The sequence below is a fragment of the Oncorhynchus mykiss genome, chromosome 28, assembly GCF_013265735.2.
Source record: "Oncorhynchus mykiss isolate Arlee chromosome 28, USDA_OmykA_1.1, whole genome shotgun sequence".
NCBI classification, from domain to species: Eukaryota; Metazoa; Chordata; class Actinopteri; order Salmoniformes; family Salmonidae; genus Oncorhynchus; species Oncorhynchus mykiss.
The window spans coordinates 10,563,672-10,588,319 of record NC_048592.1 but is presented as its reverse complement, the minus strand read 5'-3'; the positions used below and the strand labels follow the sequence as shown (position 1 = coordinate 10,588,319).

At 42.4% G+C, this 24,648-nt stretch overlaps 1 protein-coding gene across 1 annotated transcript; it reads right to left on the bottom strand.

Moving 5' to 3' along the window:
• LOC110508503 (coatomer subunit alpha) lies at positions 1 to 24,115 on the bottom strand. Its single transcript, XM_021589062.2, has 28 exons — positions 23,892 to 24,115; positions 21,152 to 21,265; positions 20,978 to 21,051; positions 18,980 to 19,060; positions 18,780 to 18,856; positions 18,568 to 18,677; positions 16,475 to 16,584; positions 14,017 to 14,116; positions 13,516 to 13,734; positions 13,132 to 13,282; positions 12,896 to 12,962; positions 5,427 to 5,502; positions 5,203 to 5,285; positions 4,842 to 5,067; positions 4,459 to 4,597; positions 4,192 to 4,354; positions 3,957 to 4,103; positions 3,678 to 3,867; positions 3,486 to 3,581; positions 3,138 to 3,350; positions 2,918 to 3,007; positions 2,298 to 2,404; positions 2,038 to 2,184; positions 1,624 to 1,947; positions 1,426 to 1,536; positions 1,134 to 1,295; positions 842 to 1,036; positions 1 to 666 (listed from the first exon to the last, which is right to left on the bottom strand). The coding sequence occupies exons 1-28, from the start codon at positions 23,929 to 23,931 to the stop codon at positions 607 to 609; spliced, it is 3,672 nt and encodes a 1,223-aa protein (XP_021444737.1). The 5' UTR covers positions 23,932 to 24,115; the 3' UTR covers positions 1 to 606.
• Between the last annotated feature and the right edge of the window lie 533 nt (positions 24,116 to 24,648).

Sequence of the window (24,648 nt, the reverse complement as noted above, 5' to 3'; positions counted from 1 at the left end):
TTTGGTCTTAAAGACAACTTTTATTTGCACCACTTTGTCCCGTTCATGTTGTACTTGCAACATTAGCAGATCCAGAGCTGTCAAAGCATTGTTTGGGGGTGTCCATGTTTGAAAACCAGGACTTGACACGAGCTAGAATGACACTTGTGAAATTACAGAATTGTGTATTAGTAAATTATGTAGTAGAATTATGTAGTAGAATTGTGTATTAGTAAATTAGTAGTAGAGCTTTTATTTTATTTAACAAGTTACACAAAGCATTGATGCTCATATTGTATTATTCATTTTATGGGGCTTACAGGTCAGAAAGAGACGGACAGGTTTGTCTAGTAGGGTTCTAATTGGAGCAGAGATGATACAACACTCACAAGTACAGCATCACAGGAAAGGTAAAGCAGGCAGTCACAGTCAGAAACATAAAAAGGCTTAACATCAAAATAACATTTGCTCACCAATAAATCGTATGTCACCCTACCAACCCTTGTCTCTCATTAATCATGTTTTCTTCTATCTAATCCAAGAAAGAAACGGTGTGTATATAGAATAAAGTGTGGATGTGTTTCGCTGAATGTTGTTCTTCCCCATTCCTGGTCCTTTTCACGTCCTCTAACGAAACTGCAGAGGGCTGACACGCAGACCAATCACATCCTTTCCGATCTCAGTCACCTTGGAAACAAGAAGGTTAACGGTCAGCGATACCACTGACGGGAGAGGACATCTAAAATATGTTTTAACACTCAGTTACAAAGCAATTAATACAACTTCATATCAAAGCGGGACACTTCTAAATAGAGGGGAATTCTGTACATGACAACACAGTAGGGCAGTTCTCTTGACTGACCTGTGTGACCCTGCAGACCTGGCCCTTGTAGGGGGGGCAATAGCAGGCCCCAGAGAGGGGGCACTTCTCCACTGGGCGTCCACGGTACAGGGGCGTGTACGAGGCAGCGCACAGGTCAAATGGATTGTGGGGGTCGTAGTTCAGCTGGTGGGCATCGGTTAGCGTCTTCTCGCATGCTGCCAAGATCTTGCGTGTCTTTAATACAGAGATGGAGAAGGTAAGAGACAGTGAATATATAGAAATAATTTAATGTGTATAAAGGGACATAGCACACACACACACACTTTGTTACCTGCTGTGCCACCTCTGGTTTGGGTCCTAGTTCAAGCAGACGACGGGCAAAACTGGCAGCTGTTTTGAAGTTCTTCAGTTTAAAGAATAGATTTAGTGCTGTACGTAAGACAAGGACCATGTGGACTGGCTGGAGACTGCAGTGGGTGAAGTAAGCTGCCATCTGGGAAAAACAACACATACAATCGTTTAAAAAGGATCAATGGGTAGTGGGTAGTGAGCTCCTCAATGAATAGGGAGATTGCGGACTAATGGTTCAGTTGGGAAGTAGATAAGAAACACAATGACAATACCTCACACAGCCTCTTCTGCTGGTCCAATGTGTCTTTAGGCAACTTTTTCCTTTCCGTTTCCATGGTGAGGCCAACAATGTATTCTCTGCAGATTGTGATCAGCTGCTGAGCCTAAGAGAGACAGTGACCTCAATCAGGTTATCACCACTACCATCAGGCCCACAGTTGATTAACCTTAGTCTAAACAAGTCTACGTACCTCTGCGATCTCCTGCTTGTTGTCGACCACCAGCAGTGGCACAGACAGCAGGATGGTGCGGAAGCGTTCAACGGCCTCCTCGAAGCGGCCGGCAGTGGTGAGCTGGTAGCACTGCTGCAGGCGGGCAATGAGATCTGAGAGACGAAGACCCACAGCGGGCAGCCCCTGCTTGGCCCCACAGTCTTTCCAGTTCCTCTGCGGGTTACCACGCAGGCAGGGCAGAGACGGCAGGCCCAGGTAGCATGTCCTCCCGCGGGATAGAGTCTGCATGAACAGCTGCTTATAGGGCCCGAACTGCACCACTCCAACCTGGTCATGGAGCAACTGAAAAGAGAAAGAGAGACTAGTATAAAGTATACACCTGTATAAAAGGCCAGTGTGTGTGTGTGAGAGAGAGAGAGAGAGAGAGCTCACCCTCATGGCGGTCTCAAAGGAACCAGCCAGGACGTGGTCCACAGGGAGCTGGGAGTTGTTGCACCACAGCTGGGTGGGGCTCATGCCCTTGGTAGGAGGGACAAAGAAACCATCTTCAGCACCTCCTCCGGCACCAGCTGGCAACTCCTAGTGGGAGAGAGAAGAGGCAACATTCTCAGACTGACTAGTCATCAGTCATGCTATGAGTCCTGCTAAACCAAAGAGTGGAGATTTCATGTTAAGGAAGAGAATCATCTCACCAGCTCTGGAGGCAGGTCCAGATCCTCCTCTACCTCCCAGCCTCCTCCCTCCTCCTTCGTGGCACCTCCTTCCTCCCCTAATCCATCCTGGGCATCCATGAAACCATCTGATGGAAAGAAAGAGATGTCAAATAGAAATCCAATATGGATGGTGTTAATAGATGGGAGGGGTTGAATGGAGCTTAATAGTGAAGACATCAAAACTATGAAATAACACATATGGAATCATGTAGTAACCAAAAAAGTGTCAAGGCAAGGGTATCTTCTTTGAATAATCTAAAATATAACTAAAATATTTTGTTAAACACTTTATTATTCTACAATGTAGAACATAGTCAAAATTAAGAAAAACCCTTGAATGAGTAGGTGTGTCCAAACTTTTGACTGGTACTGTATATTTGCAAAAAAAATATGTGGGCGATTGGAAGTGATGCAGAAAATTACATTGATGGAAACTACAATCTATCTGAAATTATAAAGCTGATCTATCCCCTAAACAAAATATACAAATAAATAGAGAGAGAGGAGATAAATGAGAGAAACATAGAAAGAGATGGGGTAAAATAGTGGCAATCTAAAGTCTTGTCACCTCATTTAAGGATTTTTTGAGAGGGACTCACCCTCATCCAGCTGAAGCTCTGCGTCCTCTCCCCAGCCCTCTCCTCCTGGGGCATCAACATCCATGTCTGCAGCCATCTGACCAGCCTTCCCTGCAACACCCACAATAAAAAACAAATGTAACAACTCTGCACAACAAATATGCTGACACGACACAATACACTACCCCAGGCTAGTCCCAAATGGCTAACACAAAATGTGCTGTCCGTGCAGGGGACTCACCCTTGGCTGCAATGGCTCCCTCGAAGAAGCCCTTGGACACAGTGAGCAGGGGCCAGTTGGTATCCAGGGGGTTGATGGGAGGTGGCGGCTGCAGCAGCTGGGCATTGGGGTCCACCTCAGGGACAGTGTCCTTTTCTGGGTCAAAGGTCTCTTTCAGGGCTTCCGCTTCTTCGTCCATCCCGTGGGTGGCAGCAGTCAGATATGCCAGTGACTCTACAAATGGAAGACAGCCACAGAGTTAACAAGCAGTTTAGACCAAAAGCACCACAAACAAGAGTCCCATGTCAGAAACATTGAGGAAGTTGGAAAGATAGAGTAAGAGGTGTGTGTTCATTTAAGAAGACTCACTCTGGCCACAGTTCTTCAGGATACGGACTCTCTCGCTGACGTCCCCCAGATACAGAGCACCCTGGTAGTGTCCACTCATGTCCTTTCTGATCTCAGCTGCAACACAGTGATCAAACACTTGTCAGTCAAATAACTCTGACAAACACAAGCACTATTGGTCTGAAACAAAACACACTCCTCTATCTGTCTAACCTATCTTCATCATCTTGCGTAGCTTGGCCAGGTTGCCGGTGATGAGGTAGAGGAAGGTGAGCTTGTCGAAGTTCTTGGTCCTTTGGTAGCACATCTCCACGACCTGGTGGTGACCCTGCAGCAGCGCCGCCTCGCCCAGCCGCTCCCAGCAGCCCCTCTCATCCAGAGCCTTGGCAGCCTCCAACGCCACCTACAGGATCGGAGGGCAAATTACACCACAGTGTTTCACACAGACGTTCTCTCAGAGATGTTGAATGAAACCTGGGGTCTCAAACGCACCTCAATGTTTCCACACTCCAAAGCCAGACTGAAGCGGGTCTTTTCATCCTTGACGAAGTGCAGGGCCACCTCCGGATAGCCCTTCTTCTGCAGGTAGGCGATGATGGACTGGCCAACCAGCTTGGCGTTACGCACCATGTGCAGCACCTGTAGGAGGTCAGGGGTAATACAAAGTCAGTCAAAAAATAACTCCAGAAAGGGAAAAGAGAGAAGGAGCATCAAATGACCTCCTCACCTCCTCATATTTGCGGTTGACCAGGGCCAGTTTGAAGCGGTACTCCGTGGGGTCAATGTTCAACACGCGGGGCCTGCACTCACGGTCAAGACAATAGACACTGTTGCCTCTGACCCGGGTCACGTAGATGGGCAGATCCAGAGTCCGGATGATACCATGATCACTACAGAAAGAGGAGTGGAGTGTGATTAGAAAAGTTGGATACTGCTCTCCTCTCTCAAACTCGTCACTAGAGCGGTGTCTTGTGCAGTAGTGGTGTGTCTTTACCCTGAGGTGAGGGCGTATTTGATGTGGTTGGAGGTGGTGTAGATGAAGACTCCACTCTCGTCCCAGGCTCCACTCTTCACACGGATGTTCTCATGGATGCTGCAAAGACTCTCCAGCTTCCTGTTGCAGATCATAATGGCTGCCGGGGCAAGCAGACAATCCGGTTTATTAACAGGTAAAGGAAGGCTAACATCTGGGGGTACTAGAAAGCGAGTGAACAGCTAGATAGGGTGTACATTTAGGATAGGTTGTTGACAACAGGTAGAGAGAGAGAGATAATCTGTGAAAGGTTGGAAAAACAACTAGTAGGGAGAAAATCTTGGTAGCAAAACCGAGATGAAAAGACTGATAAGATGTGTGTTTAGGTTGTGTTCAGTACATACCGTGTTTAGCCAGCAGGGCCACGTGGCTGGTGTCGGCGCTCCAGACCACATACTTGACCTTGGCGATCTTCACGGTGGCCAGCGAGCGTTTCTGCTGCACGTCAAAGAGGGTGACTCCGTCTGCGTCGCGCAGCAGCAGTGAGCCTGTCCCGGCATAGAAGATCTCCTCGCAGCTAGGTACCTGTACCTTCTTCACAATCTCATTCTTCAGGTTCTTGATCAGCAGCTGGAGGGAGAGTAGGGTTCACCATCATTACTAGTCATCCTCTGACCTCTTAACTGTACTGTAACCATATTTAGAATAACTACAGCCATTGGTCCAGACAATACATGCTATTTAATCATGTGCACACACACTTACCGAGTGCATGCGGTCCAGAACAGCGAACCGGTTCCTGGCGACCCAGACTGCGGTCAGACCAGAGGACCTTTTCCCCTCAGGAGCTGCAGGAGGGGGAGAAAGAATTAACATGGGTTTAGTGGGGTTATTAAATCATCTAAAAAGCAAGATATGAAATTGGAAATGCATTCACATTTCACAGATCGTTGTCTCGTTAAAAGAGAGAATAAGAGTGTCGTTTTTACCATCTGGATTCTGAGAGTCGCTCTCTTTGGGGATGGAGTACAAGTCATAGGTGCTGTTCTCCAGGTTAGTTGCCCTCTGCAATAGAAGAGACACGTCAATACATTTTCAACAACTAAAGAAAGTGTCTAAATGATGAGTATGTACAGTACCTTCAGAAAGTATTCACATCCCTTGACTTTTTCCACATTTTGTTGTGTTACAAAGTGGGATTAAATGGATTTAATTGTCATTTTTTTGGTCAACAATTTACACAAAATAATGGCAAAATGGAAGAAATATTTTTTACAAATGTTATAATTTATGAAAAACAAATATTGTGATTAAGTATTCAACCCCTTGAGTCAATACATCACCTTTGGCAGCGATGACAGCTGTGAGTCTTTCTGGGTAAGTCTCTAAGAGCATTCCACACCTGGATTGTGCAACATTTGCCATTTATTCTTTACAAAATTCTTCAAGCTCTGTCAAATTGGTTGTTGATCATCGCTAGACAACCATTTTCAGGTCTTCCCATAGATTTTTAAGCAGATTTAAGTCAAAACTGTAACCCGGCAACTCAAGAACATTCAGTGTTCTTGGTAAGCATTTCCAGTGTAGAGTTGGCCTTGTGTTTTAGGTTATTGTCCTGCTGAAAGGTGAATTCATCTCTCAGTGTCTGGTGGAACGCAGCTTTTCATTTGTATTTTTTAAATAAAATAATAATAATTGAATTGATATTATGGGGCATTGTGTGTAGGCCAGTGACTAAACTACATTTAATCCACTTTAAATTCAGGCTGTAACACAAATTGTGTAAAAGGTCAAGGGGTGTGAATACTTGAAGTAAGTGTGTAAGTACAGTCAGGTCCAAAATTATTTGCAATCTTGATAAAGATGAGCAAAAAAGACTATCAAATAAATAATACAATAGCATGTGCGTGGCCAAAGGGCTCATCTGACCATAGCACCGGTTTCAAGCTAAGTGGCGTTTACATTTGTTGAATGTAGGGTTGGGTGAGGTCAACCTTTGTCCTATCATGATTATGTACCCATAAAACATTGTGCTATATGATAGTAAAGCCTAGGACTGTGGCAGTCATGACATTTTGTCAGCCAGTGATTGTCAAGCAAATATAAACTGCCAGTCTCACGGAAATTGACCATTTAACTAACAAAGACATGAAGCATCTCCTGGCTTCCACGTAATAGCCGACAAGCCATTGATGCAGACCGTTAGAACATCTAGTATAGTTGATTTGAATCAAAAACGCAGAACATATTTTTTTTACAACAGACATACTGCTCTCCATTTTCACAACAACTTTGCCAATATGACTTGACCATGACGAGCGCCCCACCTGTTTTGAGCCCCACCTGTTTAGTTAAAATAATACAAAATAAATATTTTTTTGGTGTACCAGCTTGCATGTTATTTTGGCATTAATACAGGTCACATCAGTAAGGCAGCTCCAAAATGCAGGTGTTTCAGCCTAGCTCTGTGCTTTCTGTGGTGGGGCAGCCAGCAGAAAATACAGAGCGTAGGGGTTGGTAATGTTCTCTAGTTGCGCCGTGATTGGCTCAGTGTTCTGCCACCCATGGGGTCACTACGTCACTTCAAAATCTAAGAGTAGAGCTCGAAAACTCAAGGCCCTTGTGTGCTGCCATAGTTACATTAGAAGTGCCCATCCAAGAAGGCTCAAGGTCATTGGCCACAGACAAAATGACATGAAATCATTTCTACAGAATAATGTAAGAAGGGCCCATGTTCTGAATTCTGTCGCTGTACATTTCAAAAGTGCTGAACAAAGTTGTTGACTACGTCCATCCTAGCTCGCTCAAATTGCGGATTGCCTCTTATCTGCTCGTTGTCCCCTTATGCCAAAGTTTGTACATCTCAATTGTCAGTAGAACCCACATTTGTTTAAGCAAGCCAGCCATATCAGCATTTTTTATTTTTAAAGGCTGCCAGACAAGGCTCCGCTGACAGCCAGGTATAGCAGTGTAAAGGTGTTGGGACTCTGCTGTTGAGAGAGCTTTAAGTAGGCCCCAACAGTTTGTGGGCACCGTTTGTTACCGTTATAGTGCAATTCATGTATTATTTACTGTTGTGTTGTAGCATGCATATAGATTTTTTTATCCCACCAAGATTTACATGCTAAAAAATGGCACTGTTTGATTCCCAGAGTAGCCCTCTACATGTTCATACCAAGACATCTCTCTGACCACCTTCCCGTGATCAAGCCATGAACTGTTGAGCGGTGAAGCTAGGGTGGTCAGTCCGGTCAACACGGCATGGGTGAACGTGGGTTGAGCTAAATGCAAGAGGCGCGCTAGCAATTCTACCCTTGCAGGTGGAAAAGCTAGTTTGGTGTAGCTAGCCTTGTAGTGAGTTACCCGGGATAGCTAAATCTTAAGGCAAGAGCTATCCCTTTGTAGTGTCGTTAGCTAGCTATTACGTTGTTGCAGTGCTGGTATGGTAAGCTTGCCTTACAGCAAGTAAGCCAGGTTAGCTTTAAGCCTAGTGGTGAAAGCTAGTCCTTTGTTAGCTAGCCAGGTTAGCCAAAGCAAGGGCTAACCAAGTCTAGATAGCTAGCTGTGTGATGCTAGCTACAATGGAGACTGACAAGTAGAAAATGAATTCTACTCGAAGCAAAACTTTCCTGTCGGTCAGTACTCAACACTATCGTCAGGAGCTGAGGTCCTATGTTTGGCAGCATTAACTTCTTACGGCTGCAGGGGCAGTATTGAGTAGCTTGGATGAAAGGTGCCCAGAAGTGTCCAGAGTGAACTGCCTCCTACTCCTCCCAGATGCTAATATATGCATATTAATAATAGTATTGGATAGAAAACACTGAAGTTTCTAAAACTGTTTGAATGATGTCTGTGTGTATAACATAACTCATATGGCAGGCTAAAACCTGAGAAGAAATCCAAACAGGAAGTTGGAAATCTGAGGTTGGTCGATTTTCAACCCAGCCCCTATTGAATACACAGTGGGATATGGATAAAGTTGCACTTCCTAGGGCTTCCACTAGATGTCAGCCGTCTTTAGAAACTTGAATTAGGCTTCTACTGTGTGGTGGAGCTGGATGGGAGCTGTTTGAGTCAGTGGTCTGGCAGAGGTCCTGGTCATGCGCATTTCACATGATAGCGACCTGCGTTTCATGGCTTCTCTACAGACATAGGAATTCTCTGGTTGGAACTTTATTGAAGATTTATGATAACAACATCCTAAAGATTGATTCTATACTTAGTTTGACAAGTTTCTTCAACCTGTAATATAACTTTTTAAAGTTTTTGTCCGATGTTCGGCTGGACCTGCACGATTGTTTGGATTTGTCTACTAAACGCGCTAACAAAAGTAGCTACTTGGACATAAATAATGGACATTATCGAACAAATCAAGCATTTATTGTGGAACTAGGATTCCTGGGAGTACATTCTGATGAAGATCTTCAAAGGTAAGGGAATATTTATAATATGATTTCTGATGACGCCAACATGGCGGATCATTTTTTTTATTTTCTGAGCGCCGTTTCAGATTGCATGGTTTGAAATCTGATAGCTGTTACATTAAGGAAAGGTATATCTATATTTCCATGTCTAACAATTTACTTTAACAACATTTATAATGAGTATTTCTGTAAAGTGACATGGCTTTCTGCAATATCACCGGATGTTTTTGGAACTAGTGAACGTAACAAAACATACATGTATTGTGTAACATGAAATCCTATGAGTGTCATCTGATGAAGCTCATCAAAAGGTTAGTGATTCATTTTATCTCTATTTGTGCTTTTTGTGAATCCTCTCTTTGGCTGGAAAAATGGCAGAATTTTTCTGTGAGTTGGTGGTGACCTAACAATTGTTTGTGGTGCTTTCGCTGTAAAGCATATTTGAAATCGGACACTGTGGTGGGATTAACAACAAGATTACCTTTAAAACGGTATAAGATACATGTATGTTTGAGGAATTTTAATTACGAGATTTCTGTTGTTTTGAATTTGGCACCCTGCACTTTCACTGGCTGTTGTCACATCGATCCCGTTAACGGGATTGCAGGCCTAAGAATTAACATCTTGGTTCGTATAAACCAGTTCAGTAAGAAGACAGGAATCTAGTGCTGAGGAGATGTTCTTGTGAATGCAGTCACTTCCGCAAGGAAGAGGCGAGAAAGACCAGCTGGCGGGAAGTGGCTCCCGTGGAGAGGGGCTCACCTGAATAGCTACTCGACCTGTCTGTCTCAACAGACGCAGTGTGATTGGATACTTTGAGCTCATCAAAACGAGTATTAGAAATAGAATCCCAAGAACACATCAAAATAAAGAAATTGTTAAATTGACCACAAAATCTAAACTCTGTAGTGGACATCTCAGTCTCCAGACTTTAACCCCATTGAAAACGTGTGGTTTGAACTGAAGAGACCAGTCCATATGCCAGTGTTGTGATTGAGACCACCTAAAGCGAGATCGATTCAAGACCAAGACCGGAGCAAATTGAGTCCGAGTCAAGAACGGAGTTCAAAATGTCCAGTATTTCTGAGTTCATATTTAAGAAATGGATTCTTTAGACATTCAGAAGTGAAAAAAATGCATGCAGAGAGAAAATAGAGCCAGTAAAAATTATTACTAACCCAAACACAGTGGGGAACAATTGGCCTTCTACGCCTTCAGAGAAGAGTTTAGGATTTATAATAATATATATATAATAATATATAATATATAATAATAATTAGAATATATTAATAATGCTAATTATATTATTTTAAATTATGTTCTGATTTAATCGCTTCAGTTAGTGTTGGAAAGGTTAACACTGAAGAGAGAAAAAGATCAAATCAGGATTTTTCTTTGCCGTCTCTGGGGAGATAAATCTAGCTAGCTAAGTCAGCCATTGGCTAGGCCATCAGGAGCTAGATAAAGGCATCTGCCATTCAACTGTATTAGGGCAACATTTGAGCGACAGTGAATTCAACCAATAACATTTTGACTTAAATGAGTGGGACAGTTATTTTTGTTGTTGTATTTTACCCCTTTTTCCCTCCCCAATTTCGATCTGGTCTCATCGCTGTAACTCCCCAACGGGCTTGGGAGGTGACGGTCGAGTCATGCTTCCCCCGAAACAAGACCCGCCAAACAGCGCTTCTTAACACCAGCCCTCTTAATCTGGAAGCCAACCGCACCAACGTGTCGGAGGAAACACCGTTCAACTGACGACAGAGGTCTGCCTGCAGGCACTCAGCCCGCCACAAGGAGTCGCTAGAGCGCGATGAGCCAAGTAAAGCCCCCCCTGCCAAACCCTCCCCTAACCCGGACGATGCTGGGCCAATTATGCTCCGCCTATGGGAATCCCAATCATGGCCGGTTGTGATACAGCCCGGGATCGAACCCGGGTCTATAGTTTTATTTAACCAGGTAGGCTAGTTGAGAACAAGTTCTCATTTGCAACTGCGACCTGGCCAAGATAAAGCAAAGCAGTTCCTACACATACAACAACAGAGTTACACATGGAATAAACAAACATACAATCAATAATACAGTAGAAATCTATAAACAGCATGTGCAAATGAGGTACACTAGTGACACCTCTAGCGCTGCGATGCAGTACCTTAGACCGCTGCGCCACTCAGGAGGCCCTGAGTGGGACCATTTTTATAAAAACATTTCAAATTGAAGGCCAACAGGTCACTGCACAATAGTGAGTAGTTTTCCCATGGTCTAGCTAGTTAGCTTTTGTTTTCTGCTAGTTTGTAGCGGCTGCAGCAGGTGATCAAAGAAGATGTTGTTGCTAATTTGGTAGCTTCTCCCTTTTCAAGAATAACTTTAAACAAGAAGTTAAGTTTCAAATTATCATCATCTGGTGAGTGGAACTGGGTTTATTGCAGCGCACTTTGATGTTAGTCATCTCTTTGAAAATAGCTTGTGTGTGAAACATTGTTACATTTAAAGTGGAACTGACAGCATTTTAGCCACATCTGTTCATATACACCCCCAGGAAGAATTCAACTTGGATATGGTCATTTTCAAGTTATCAACTCTTACAATGTTTGGGAATTACGTATACTAATGCAGAGTAGGAAAGCGGCCGTGCGTTTTGACAATTAATAGACATGTAGTGGTGTATTACATTAATCATGTATTGAACTGCATCCATCTATTCTGCCAACAATGCCTTAGCGTACGTCATGGAACACGGAGTCAAATATAACCTATTTTTTTAAACATCTTGTAAAGTTGGTTTTGTAGCAGAAACAGAGAATTTGATATTTATATATTCAAATATTGACTGATATTATGATTGCAGATATGAAACAGACAACGTAGTTCAAATGCCGCCAGTTCCACTGTAAACTTAAGGTCACCGGTTACTTTGCGTGACATTTTTTTTTCAATGGGAAGTAGTAGTTGTACATTTTGATTGGGAAATCCTTAATGGTTTTGTTTTTGTATTCTTATGACTGGGACCTACTGGCTTATTATGTCCGAGTTTATGGACTGCTTATCCTTTAATATCATGTGTGTGACTGCTGTCTTTCCATCGGCTCTATGCAGTGGCGTCTGTAGAAGTGGGTATACTCTAATTTTGCCAAAAAGTTCCCATACGGAAAGGCCCTCGGTGTGAAAATTCCTTTTTAATTTTTTTATAGATTGATCAGATTTCCACTCCCTAAAATAACACTTTTTCTAGAAATAAAAAGGTGATGTCTAAGTCCACAACAATGCTTAAACCACCACATCAAGGCCCATCCATGTCTCCGCCCGTGATGCAAACAGGCATAATGATAATTGTGCATCACAAATAGCCTACTAACCAACACTTCAGACTCAGCTTTTCCAATACCTGGTTTGCATACCAATCGCTGGCTTAGTTAGCGTCTTTTCAACTCTACCGGCTACCGATGTCATTCTTCTGTGAGCTGCTCCATGCCAAAACCAGCTGAGAGCTGCACACTCTTGCTGCCTGCAGATGATATTCCGCTGAAACTAGGTTTTGTGAGGCGCGCATGTGAATATATTTCATGTGCTTGGCGATTGTGTAGGCTACTTTGTGCATGATTTCTCTATTGTACTACATAATTGATAAGTCGTGGTCTCGAGACCGGTCTCAGGCACTACATACAACACTGCCGTAAGCACAGACGAAGGATATCAAGGATCTGGAAAGGTTCTGTATGGAGGAATGGTCTAAGATCCCTCCCAACGTTGTCTCCAATCCCATAAAACATTTTCGAAAAAGGCTCAGTGCCGTTATCCTCGCAAAGGTGAGGTAATGAAAACTGGGTTACAAATAATAAAAATAATAAAGACAAAATCTCTCAATGGTCTTAGTATAAAATTGATGTAATTTAAAAAAAATTATAAGTACACAATATAGCTCAGTATTTGTATTATTTATTGTATAGTCTTTTCTGCTCAGGGTGCCAATAATTTTGGACATGACTGTATAACCTATTATGTGCACGCAAGTTTGTTTTAAGAGCGAGACTCACAGTGCAGAGCAGGACAGCATTCTCTGCGGGGTTGTAAGACATGCTGAACACTGGGAACTTTGACCCACTAGTAGAAAAACAGAACAGTGGTTAGAAATCACATCATGAGAAAACCAGCTGACCTCTCACATTCTTTTAGAAAATCGCAAGCAGTCAGTCTCATCCTTCAGAATTCAGTTAAAGGACAATACAGACTTTGCAGTGTTATATGAGCATGCACACACACACACACACACCTGCGGAGCTGCATGACGGCAGTGTCCTTGCTGCTGCTGAAGTCGAGCTGTCGCAGGAAGCGGTCCTTGACGTAGTAGAGCATGTTTCCGTACACAGCGTAGGCCGGACGCTCACGCTCCAGCTTAAAAACCAGCATACCACTGTCATGACCTGGAGGACAAACAGCCTGGTTACGCACTCCACCTCTAACAAATGTCTTCAACAACACACTGTCACTGACAAACAGTGAAATTAAGTGCAACAATATTCAGTATGTGTGCCCATCTGCATAGGAGGTGAGTCAAGAATACCACCATTTGCCTTACAATATAATCTACTTTGAGCACAATAAAAAGCTCCATATCAATTTGATTCATTGTTATCATTATACGTCAGTCACTTACCGGCAGCAAATAGGTTGAGGTTGGGGTGAGCGCCCAGCACCCAGAAGCGGTCGTGGTCCCTGCGGAAGGTCTGGACGCCAGTCCTCTTGGACATGTCCCACACACGGATGCTCTTGTCCTCGGAGTTGGAAAGGATGAGCTCCTGGCGGGGGTGGAAGACAGCACAGGACACGTTGTTGTAGTGGCCCCTGCAGGTGTCCAGCTCCCATGCCTTGGACTCTGGAGAGGTGGGAGAAAGTAAGACAATCACGTTATAAATAATTGTATGTGTGGGGTACAAAGATGAGGTAAGCATTCAAAAATCATGTTAAATACTATTATTGAATGGGGTAATTATACAGAATGGGGTAATGTGTGTAGGCCAGCGACACAAAAACTAAATTTAATACATTTTAAATTCAGGCTGTAACAACAAAATGTGGAAAAAGTCAAGGGGTGTGAATACTTTCTGAAAGCACTGTACATAGTAAGACAATACATCATCCAGTTAAACACACTCACCGTTCATCCTCCAGATCTTGACCTGCCGGTCGTCAGCCCCTGAGACGATGAGAGGCATGCTGGGATGGAAGGCGGCCCAGTTGACCCCACGGTCGTGACCCTGTAGAGACAGGAAAACTCACATGGCTCATAGCTGGCCCTCAGACAGCTCAGAGCTAATCTTGGGCAGTACAAACTTCAGGGCCTACCAATTAAATATGTATTAATTTCAGTGATCTGCTCAGCTCACACGGCTCTGCTTCTCCAAAGACGGGCATATAGAATACTACATAGAAAATTTGGAGGCACACCACAACTACTTTCAGTGTTTCCCCCAGATTTCATTTAGCAGCAGCGGGATGCCCTAGCTACATTGTTGTCGCCACTACAAAAAAAAAGAAATATATATACAAATATATATGGCATGACCTGGGATGGCATATATATATATAGAGAGAGAGATGTAGATAGATAGACACACTGAACAAAAATAAAACGCTACATGCAACAACTTCCTTAAAATCATTGATTTACAGCTCATATAAGGAAATCAGTCAATTGAAATAAATTAGGCCCTTAATTTATGGATTTCACAAGACTGGGCAGGGGCACAGACATGGGTGGGCATGGGATGGCATAGACCTAACCACTTGGGAGCCAGGCCCACCCACTGGGGAGCCAACTCAGCCAATCAGAATCAGATTTTCCCCACAAAAGGGCTACATTACAGACAGAAATACTCCTCAGTCTGCGGTTGTGAGGCCGCTTGGACGTCATGCCAAATTCTCTAAAATGACGTTGGAGGCAGCTTATGGTAGAGAAATTAAAATTAAATGATCTTGCAACAGCTCTGGTGGACATTTCTAAAGTAAGCATGACAATTGCACATTCCTTCAAAACTTGAGACATCTGTGGCATTGTATTATGTGACAAAATTGCACATTTTAGAGTGGCCTTTTATTGTCCACAGCACAAGGTTCACCTGTGTAATGATCATGCTGATTAAACAGGCAAAGGAGAAAAGAACATTAACAAGGACCTAAAAAAATATGTGCCATTTAAATAAAAAAAAATACCCTTCATGTGCATATTTTCTGGGATGTTTTATTTCAGTTCATGAAATCTGGGACCAACACTTCACGTGGATTTATATTTGTATTCAGTGTGTGTGTGTGTGTGTGTGTGTGTGTGTGTGTGTGTGTGTGTGTGTGTGTGTGTGTGTGTGTGTAGCTTAGGCCTTGTGTTTAAGGTTATTGGCCTGATGAAAGGTGAATTCATCTCTCTGTGTCTGGTAGAAAGCAGACAACCAGGTTTTTCCTTTAGGATTTAGCCTGTGCTTAGCTCTGTTTCTTTTTTTTTATCCTGAAAAACTCCCCAGTCCTTAACAATTACAAGCATACCCATAACATGATGTAGCCAAGACAATTCTTGAAAATATGGAGAGAGTTATTCAGTAATGTATTGCTTGCCGCGGCATTGGCTACCAGCTAGTTAGACATGCAAACCAGATGACATGTTTTATATGATAGCTTGTTTCAACTCCGATTTGCTAGCTACCGTTAGGTAATGAAGGATCCAGTTATGGTGGTAATTCATGTCCTGTCTGACTAGTGAAGTACTGCTTGTCCATGTGCTAGCTAACAGCAACAAGCTGAGACGAGCTAGCTAAACTTGGTGTCAGCATCCAGCAGTGATCAGCTGGTGGTTACATAGTAATGGCATCACCAGCCCGAATTCTAATCGAGCTGGCAGCAATTGTGAAAATGGGCTGCGCAGGCCCAGCTTGAATTTGATCATTACATTCGAGCCAACGGAAAGAGGGCTATTGAGTCCATGCAACGTTTCACTCCTGAACAAAGGGGTGTAAATCTTATTGATTCAAGACCATTTAACTTTTAATATTTAATTAATTTGTTTAAAAAAAATAATCTACAAACATTATTCCACTTTGACATTAGGTGTGTAGGCCAGTGACAAAAAATCTAAATGGAATCCATTTTAAATTTGTGTAAAAAGTAAAGGTGTGTGAATACTTTAATTTTAACCATGGTAAAACGTTTTCAGTGTAAACCTAAAACGACTAAAACCAGACATAAATGATGTAGAAAAGATAAATGAGCTATATATATTTTTAAAAATAAGATCATCTTTGAGACCGAACAATTAAAACAAAAACTACAGATAAGGGATAATCTTTTTTTTTTTTTTTTTTAAGTCATGGCATTGATCCCATTGATTGTATTATGTTTGAGTCACTTAGATTGCATAAGAACAAAGCATAAAACATGGCAAATGTGTAGAATTGCAAGAAATTTGCTCTAAAACAGCAACATGTCTCTGTGGGCAAGAGGGCCTCTAAAAACCGCACTATTGACCACACCCACTACTATCACAGCCCCCACGCTAACTTTGCAACCACTGTTGAAAAATATCCTAGGGGAAACACTGACTTTACTTTCAACATACATCAATGACTCACCTCGAGCACGTGTTTGACGACGGCATCGGAAGCGCCGAACAAATCGACGCCAGAGATGCCTCGCACCTCAGTCTCCACGGCACTGGGAGAGAGGTTCTTCTTCCTCAGACCTGGAACCAACAAACATAGCACCACGCACAAGGGGAATCCATATACACGTTACACAGGGGAACCCACATACAGGGGAGGGAGAAAGAGACGGATTGACACACGTTAATACACTCAGAGATACCATCAGTGAGAGGAAAGACAGTGCATGATTTGAGAGCTCTAACACAAAAACGTAGCTGCTGGAACACACACACACAGGCACTGAAAAGCAACAACACAACCTGTTTTCTCAGGGTGGTCCTAACTCGAGTCTAGGAACTACCATATTTTTTTAACGGCACATCAAAACAGCCATGATGGAGTTAATTAATCACCAACACACAAAGAGCATCCCAGTTCCCCGTCATTGGATCACAATTAATCAATCACAAAAAGATGATGTATAGGACTCGAGTCAGAACACACACTTAAATATGGAGAGAACAGTTTGTGTCAGTGTCGCTAGCCCAGGGAAATCATGTGGTGAACAAATAAGCCAACAGGATCAGGAAGAGGATTCATGAAGGAGAACTGCACTAGGAACCCATGTGCAGGTGTTGATGTTTCCAGGGAGAGCATGGGGACAGGTGACACAGGTGGAAATGGGAAGGGATGGACTTGGCTGATGGGCTGGTGGTTGGGGTTGTAAAGAGGTGCTCTGATTGGGCGTTGAATGTCAGGAGGGGTGAGTAGTATTTTGGAGAGTACATGCTTGGGTTAGACACTACTACAAACTAAACATCTTTCTGCTGCTTTGAGGTTTGAGTCATGCCAAGAGTTCATGCTTACTGACCAACAAACCTATCAATTACAAGTTAATGTAATCTACAGCATTGATCAGGAAATGCAAAGATGATATTGAGAAAGTCTGAAAGAGGATGTTATGGCTACTTACAGTATTACTGACTGTGCCGTGGAGACATTGCGCACTGCACAGGTAGAGCATTATATCATGCATATATATGACTTATTAGTAAAGGGTAATAACAATTGGTAAGTTTGCGAGGTGATGCGTTATCATCAATGGGAGCAGTTAATAGTGAGTAGTAGCACGGCACTGATGCCTAACATATTTCACTTAGGGTATTTGAGAGGTGAAATGGTAACGGCCAACTGAGCCTGGAGACAGTGGCTGGCTATCATGTAATCTGGGACATTCATGCGCACAGAATAGTGAGAATAAATAAGGGAAATCCACACCTCCCAGCTGCACAGGATTGTGAGCTACAGTACATATCTACCTCAATAACCTCGCACATTTACTTGGTACTGGTACCCTGTGTATATAGCCAAGTTTTTGTTACTCATTGTGTATTTATTCCTTGTGTTATTATTTATTCTATATTTTTATTTATTGTTGGGAGGCACCCGTAACTAAGCATTTCACTGTTAGTCTACACTTTTTGTTCACAAAGCATGTGACAAATACAATTATATTTGGTTATGAGAAGTCACTGAAGCCATGCATGCCAACACTGATCTACCAAAGGAGGAACAGAATTATGTGGTGTGTGTGTGTGAGTTGAGAATTAGGTAGGAAACTTAGATACCTAAAATGGGTTAGTATATGAGAAGAGTAAAAGAATGATGGAAGGACAGTCAAACACGATCAGACGACAAATAGATATTAAAACATGCAGAAGCACAGAAACACCTCTCCCATATTCTCTCTCACCATCTAACAAAGTGTTACCTTAGCTCATTTAACTACCGTGCTCTACAATTCTTCACTGAAAGGTATTTAGTTCCGTTCATAGCTATGCTCTCGTCATCCGCTTCCCCTATTCTAAAACGATATCCTTTTCAATCTCTCTATTCACCTGTCCATCTCAACTAAGGAGAGAGGTGTTTCTGCAAACAGCCCATAGAGATTCATTCTCTACAAAGAGGAGAGGAAGGGGTTCAGGACATGTCCTGTCCCTGGCTTCCTTTCCATACCACCCAGCCCCCTCCCCAAACCTCACCCCCACCCGCTACCCTGAGTCCCATCCCCACGACCTCACCAGAGATATCCCACACGCGCACAGTCTGGTCCAGGCTAGCCGACACCACCAGGTCCTCAGATGGGTGGAACTGAGCACACATCACATAGTGATTATGCCCTGTCAGGACACTGCAGGAGAGAAACACAAAAAAATATCATTTACAATTAGAAAAACAGACACATGCAAGCGTTTGAGTGAGGTGCCAACTCTTAGCTCAGGCACAGACTTACCACACGCATGTCCTGGACTGCCAGTTCCAGATGCGGATGGTCTGGTCATCTGAGGCACTCAGAATCCAGGGATAGTCCTGGAGAAAGGAAAGGAATGGGTTTCAGAACGCATTAGGGCTATATGTCATTCTATACCAGAACATGAAACTAAGGGATAAACATGACATTCAAAAGGTTGGGCCGTAACGTAAGTGACTCACATGATGGAAGAAGGTGGTGCGGATGTAGTCCAGGTGTCCAAGAAGAGTGAAGAGGCAACGCCGCAGCTTGTAGTTCCACACCTGGTAAAGGGAGATAAACAGTTAATAGAGCAGTGACATCACAGTTTCCCAGTATGTTTTAGGATGTATTCTCTGCTAAAACAATTATATGAGGGAGAAGGTGAGGGTGTATGAATTAGGGGTGTAAATGTTTAAACGTTCAAATGAAATTGGGATCCTTAACGTTAAGAAAAATCCCTAATGGAAAACAATGTTTTTTCCCCCTCACAAAATGTAAATCACAGTGCAGCTGGCTCGCTTGCTCTTTCTCTTCGCTAATGATGAGTGTGTGTTCCGTCTTCAGTCTGTTGTGTGTAGAATATCCTAGCATGTTCATTGATGACAGGCCCTACTTTACTGAAGTTACGAGATATTGGAGGCCAAGAAATTGCTAAATACAGTATTTTATTGCGAGATACAACTTTTGGTTGCCGATAGATAGGCCTAGTTTATGGTTCTGACTCCGTCTGCCTGGTGGCCGATCTGCCTATATCGTGCCCCCACCCCTCTCGGTCGCTTGCTAGCTCGCTAGGAAAGATGCAAGTGTTTGTGTTCTCGAAATTACGGAAGCTAATCAGTCTCCTCCGTTTCAAAAACACTGAATCTTAGGAGTCGATTCCTAGCGGAAGGGGTGTTCTCTTTCTACTAAACGTCTTGGTAAGTCACAGTATTTAAGTAACTTTAAAGCATTTTGTTACACTCGCATTAACATCTGCTAACCGTGTGTATGCGACCAATAACATTGAATTTGATTTAGGAAAGAGTGGTCTGCCCGTAAGAAGTAGACAGGCTGTATGCAGGCAGATTGAGATTATTTGTTTGACAGTTCTGGTCGCCTAGTGATGAACGTTAGTCCTGCTTCAGAAGCGGCATTCCTTTACAGACAAGTAAAATGCCCATTCAGTGGCGCTTTGATACTATCTACAGAGAATGTTTTATGTCTGTATTTAAAAATAGAACAGCCTAGATGGTGTCAAATTATATATTTTTTTAAATGGACCCAAAAAATTACATCCTTCCCCGACTTTTCCTTAATGTTTGTATTTTATTTATTTACTTATTCAAGGACAATGTGATGTAGGACGTCGGTACCCAGCCAGGCCTAACAATGACAAGGAGGGTCAAGAGGTTGATTTAATTTAGAACAATAGTGTAACGATGAGTTTACGTTATGTCTATTTAAATCAGCATTGGCACTCATGTTTATGGCAAATAATTTGACCAAGTTCCTGGCAGGTCGATATCATCCTATTTTACATTTGACTTTGTTAAAATAAGCTTTACGGGACTGTTTTATTTACCATAATTCTATTATTACGAATTAAATTTACTGTAAGGGAAACAAAAATATTCTGTTGCAGTAGGCCTTTGGAATAATGCAAAACCTATCTTTGACTGAGTTGATGAGCGAGGGGAAGCAAACGGAGCCAGTCTACCTGCATCACTTGATCAAATCCTCCTTCAGTCACATGCATGTGAAACTTTTTGATTTCTATTTAGTATCAAAAAAAACATATTCTGCACTTTCTGTGACACTAACTTCTGTCAAATAACTCAATTCAAAGAGGTGCAGCTCTTTATCCAAATATCACTTTCTCCAAGAATATCCTCACAACTTTGCGGGTTGATATGCATCTGATGCGTAATGCTAAAGGGGACGCCTGGCAACGTTAGCAATGTTCTCTAGCGGGTACTAATAGGCTGAAAGGTCAGGCGGTTCTAATGTTAAAAAGCCATTGTATGCTCTTACAGACAAACAAACATGTCGTACGCAGCGCTTTCAAGGGTATATACACATATGTAACAGGACCATTATTCTGCATTGTGAATTGACATTATCCGTTATAATTTTAACGGAAAAACTATTTTTTTTCAAATGGCAGTTTAAGAGTTAAGCAAAATTGTAATTTTTTCACATCCCTAATATAAATGTCTAACCTTGATTTTGTAGTCATCACCTCCAGACACAAAAAGAGGCTGCTGCTTGTGGAAATCAATTCCTCTGACAGGGCCTTTACAATAAAAACACAAACATCATAATCAATAACCAATCAAACTGGATCAAATTCTTACTTTTTTTGTTGTTGAAATTTGTTACAAAACTCATTTTACCATCATGTTCATCGAACTTGTCAATCAGTGTGCACATTCGATAGTCCCACAGCTGGATGACTCCATTGTGAAGACTAGCAAGGATCCAGGGCCGCTTAGGGTGGAAACTCAGCCCTATGGAAAATAAATGGTTTTAGAAAGTTGACTTACTAGTCTTGTAAACCCGCCCCTTGGCAAAGCTTGACACATTGTAGGCGGTAACAAGTTTGCCTAGGGAGACTAGCTAGTTATACAACCTGTGTCTACTAGCTATGACACCAATGAATGGCAACATGGTCATCAAGTACACAATCAATGATTATTGGTGCTTTCAAGAAACTGGGAACTCGATGAACGATGTCAGTGATCTTCAGGTCGGGAATTCTAGAAAGATACCCTAGTTTCAGATTTTAAATTCTGAGTTGGATGACCGCTCAAAAAATATTAGCCCCAATCAGAGCTAGTTTTTTCCCCAAGTTATCAGTTGTCTTGAACGCACTGAAGTCAGATTTCTGAGATCGGATGCCATGTTCAAAACATACACACACACACACACATACATAAAAGCTGGCGACTCACTAGCACGTGGGCTTGTGCTTGAGAGATTGTATATGAGACAGGTGTTCATTTTCTATAATGCCTGAGTCACTAAAACTGTATGTGCATTATGGATTGTTCTAGTTACATTTGTAAAAGGGGATTTTTATAGACAGAACTAAAAGCCAGATCAGTGATTGCAAAAAATAAATTATAAAATCAAAATGATTAGTGGGTCTTATGGTTTGGAAGGCATATATTCAGCCTAGGTATAATTACACAAGCTCTGAATTTATTAGATTATTGCTGTCTGTTTTAAATGCAGTGTATTTGACCTTTAAAAATTGTATAACAAAGCATATTTAGAGAACTGGTCCAGACATCACCAGCAACAACGTCGCCTATGGGCACAAACCCACCATTGCTGCTGGTGATGTCTGGTGAGGACCTGCCTTACAACAGGCTTACAAGCCCTCAGTCCTGCCTCTCTCAGCCTATTGCAGACAGTCTGAGCACTGATGGAGGGATTGTGCGTTCCTGGTGTAACTTGGGCAGTTGTTGTTGCCAGCCTGTACCTGTCCCACAGGTGTACCGATCCTGTACAGGTGTTGTTAAACGTGGTCTGCCACCGAGAGGATGATCAGCTCTCCGTCTTGTCTCCCTGTAGCACTGTCTTAGGCGTCTCACAGTACGGACATTGTAATTTATTGCCCTGGCCACATCTGCAGTCCTCATGCCTCCTTGCAGCATGCCTAAGGCACGTTCACACAGATGAGAAGGGACCCTGGGCATCTTTCTTCTCTGTTTTTCAGAGTCAGTAGAAAGGCCTCTTTAGTGTCCTAAGTTTTCATAACTGTGACCTTAATTGCCTACCGTCTGTAAACTGTTAGTGTCTTAATGACCGTTCCACAGGTGCATGTTCATTAATTGTTGGGAAACAGTGTTTAAACCCTTTACAATGAAGATCTTTTAAGATATTTTGATTTTTACGAATTATCTTTGAAAGACAGGGTCCTGAAAAGACAGGGTCCCATTTCTATTTTATATTTGAAATTCTTCAAAGTAACCACCCTTTGCTTTGATGACAGCTTTGCACTCTTGGCATTCTCTCAACCAGTTTCATAATGCATTTCAATTCATAGGTGTTGTGGAATTTATTTCCTTCTTCATGCATTTAAGCCAATCAATCAGTTGTGTTGTGACATGGTTGAGGTGGCATATAGAAGATAGCCCTATTTGGTAAAAGAACAAGTACATATTATGGCAAGAACAGCTCTAATAAGCAAAGAGAAATTACAGTCCATCATTACTTTAAGAAATGAAGAGTAGAGTAGGTGAACGGTTGATCTCCGCATGTGTAGTTCCCACCGTGAAGCATGGAGGAGTTGGTGTGATGGTGCATTGCTGGTGACACTGAGCGATTTATTTAGAATTCTAGGCACGCTTAACCAGCATGGTTACCACAGCATTCTGCAGCAATATGCCATCCCATCTGGTTTGCACTTAGTGGGACTATCATTTGTTTTCAACAGAACAATGACCCAACACACCTCCAGGCTGTTTATGGGCTATTTGACCAAGAAAGAGAGTGATGGAGTGCTGCATCAGATCACCTGACCTCATCCCAGTTGAGATGGGAGTTGGACCGCAGAGTAAAGGAAAAGCATAGGTGAGAACTCCTTCAAGAATGTTGGAAAAGCATTCCAGGTGAAGCTGGTTGAAAGAATGCCAAGAGTGTGCAAAGCTGTCATCAGGGGAAAGGGTGGCTACTTTGAAGAATCTCATAAAATATATTTTGATTTTACACTTTTTTTGGTTACTACATGATGATATGTTGTTTCATTGTTGAATAATAGTGAAGACATCAACTATATAGAAACTAGGAAACAAATAAGAAAAACCCTTGAATGAGTAGGTGTCCAAATATTTGACTGGTACTGTTTTATCGTGAATCGCCCATAAGTTTGAACAAATCGAGATGTGTTTTGGTCATGTAGTGTCGTTAGCATTAGCGAAGATAGCATACGTTTCCTTGCAATCAGAGGGAAGAAGCTAGCTAGCGAAGTCATGAACAATCTAGAGATCGTGACAATGGCATTGCTAATATAATCAATAAATATGTCTTGTAAATTTACAACGACTAAAGATAGCAACATTTTACATTAATATGGGCAACGTCGTTAGCTAGCTAACACAGGTTGCTAACTTAACGGCATTCACTTACCTTTCACACGGGCCGACTTCGTCTCGAATTTGGTCAACATCGTAAGAAAGCGGTGACAACCAACGTTAGCTAGCTATATTTATTTCACGCTGAAAATGTATTTTTTAAAGTCTTTAAAACTGTTGTTTTTCGCAGACTGTTACCCAACCCTTCTTTAGCCCATTTACTTGCGCCGACTATTTCCTGACACGTCGACCTGTTGGTGCAATGTTTTTTTGCTTGGGAACAATAAAGTTCATACACATAGGTCTTTGCAGCTGATGCAAAAAGCTCCACGCCACGGCGCAGTGATGGAGTCACTACTACAGTCTACGGGTGGGCATCCCAATGAGTTGTACTGTATTAATTCTGTAGCAATAAACCTTTCCTCACAATTATCGTTTATATAGCTCACATAAAACCTCAATCATGTGAATTAATCAATTTGAGCCATTGAACATGTGGCATTACAAGGATTTACCGTGAAATGCTTACTTACAAGCCCTTAACCAACAGTGCAGTTCAAGAAGATGAAAATATTTACCAGGTAGGCTAAAATAAAATGTCATAATAAAAAGTAACAATAAGAACAACAATAAGGAGGCTATATACAGAGGGCACTGGTACCAAGTAAGTGTGCAGGAGGGTAATATGTACATGTAGATGGGGGTGAAGTGAGTAGGAGCAATGTACAAAAGGGAGGGGGAGGTCAATGTAAATTGTCCAGTGGCGATTTTTATTAATTGTTCAGCAGTCTAATGGCTTGGGGTTAGAAGCT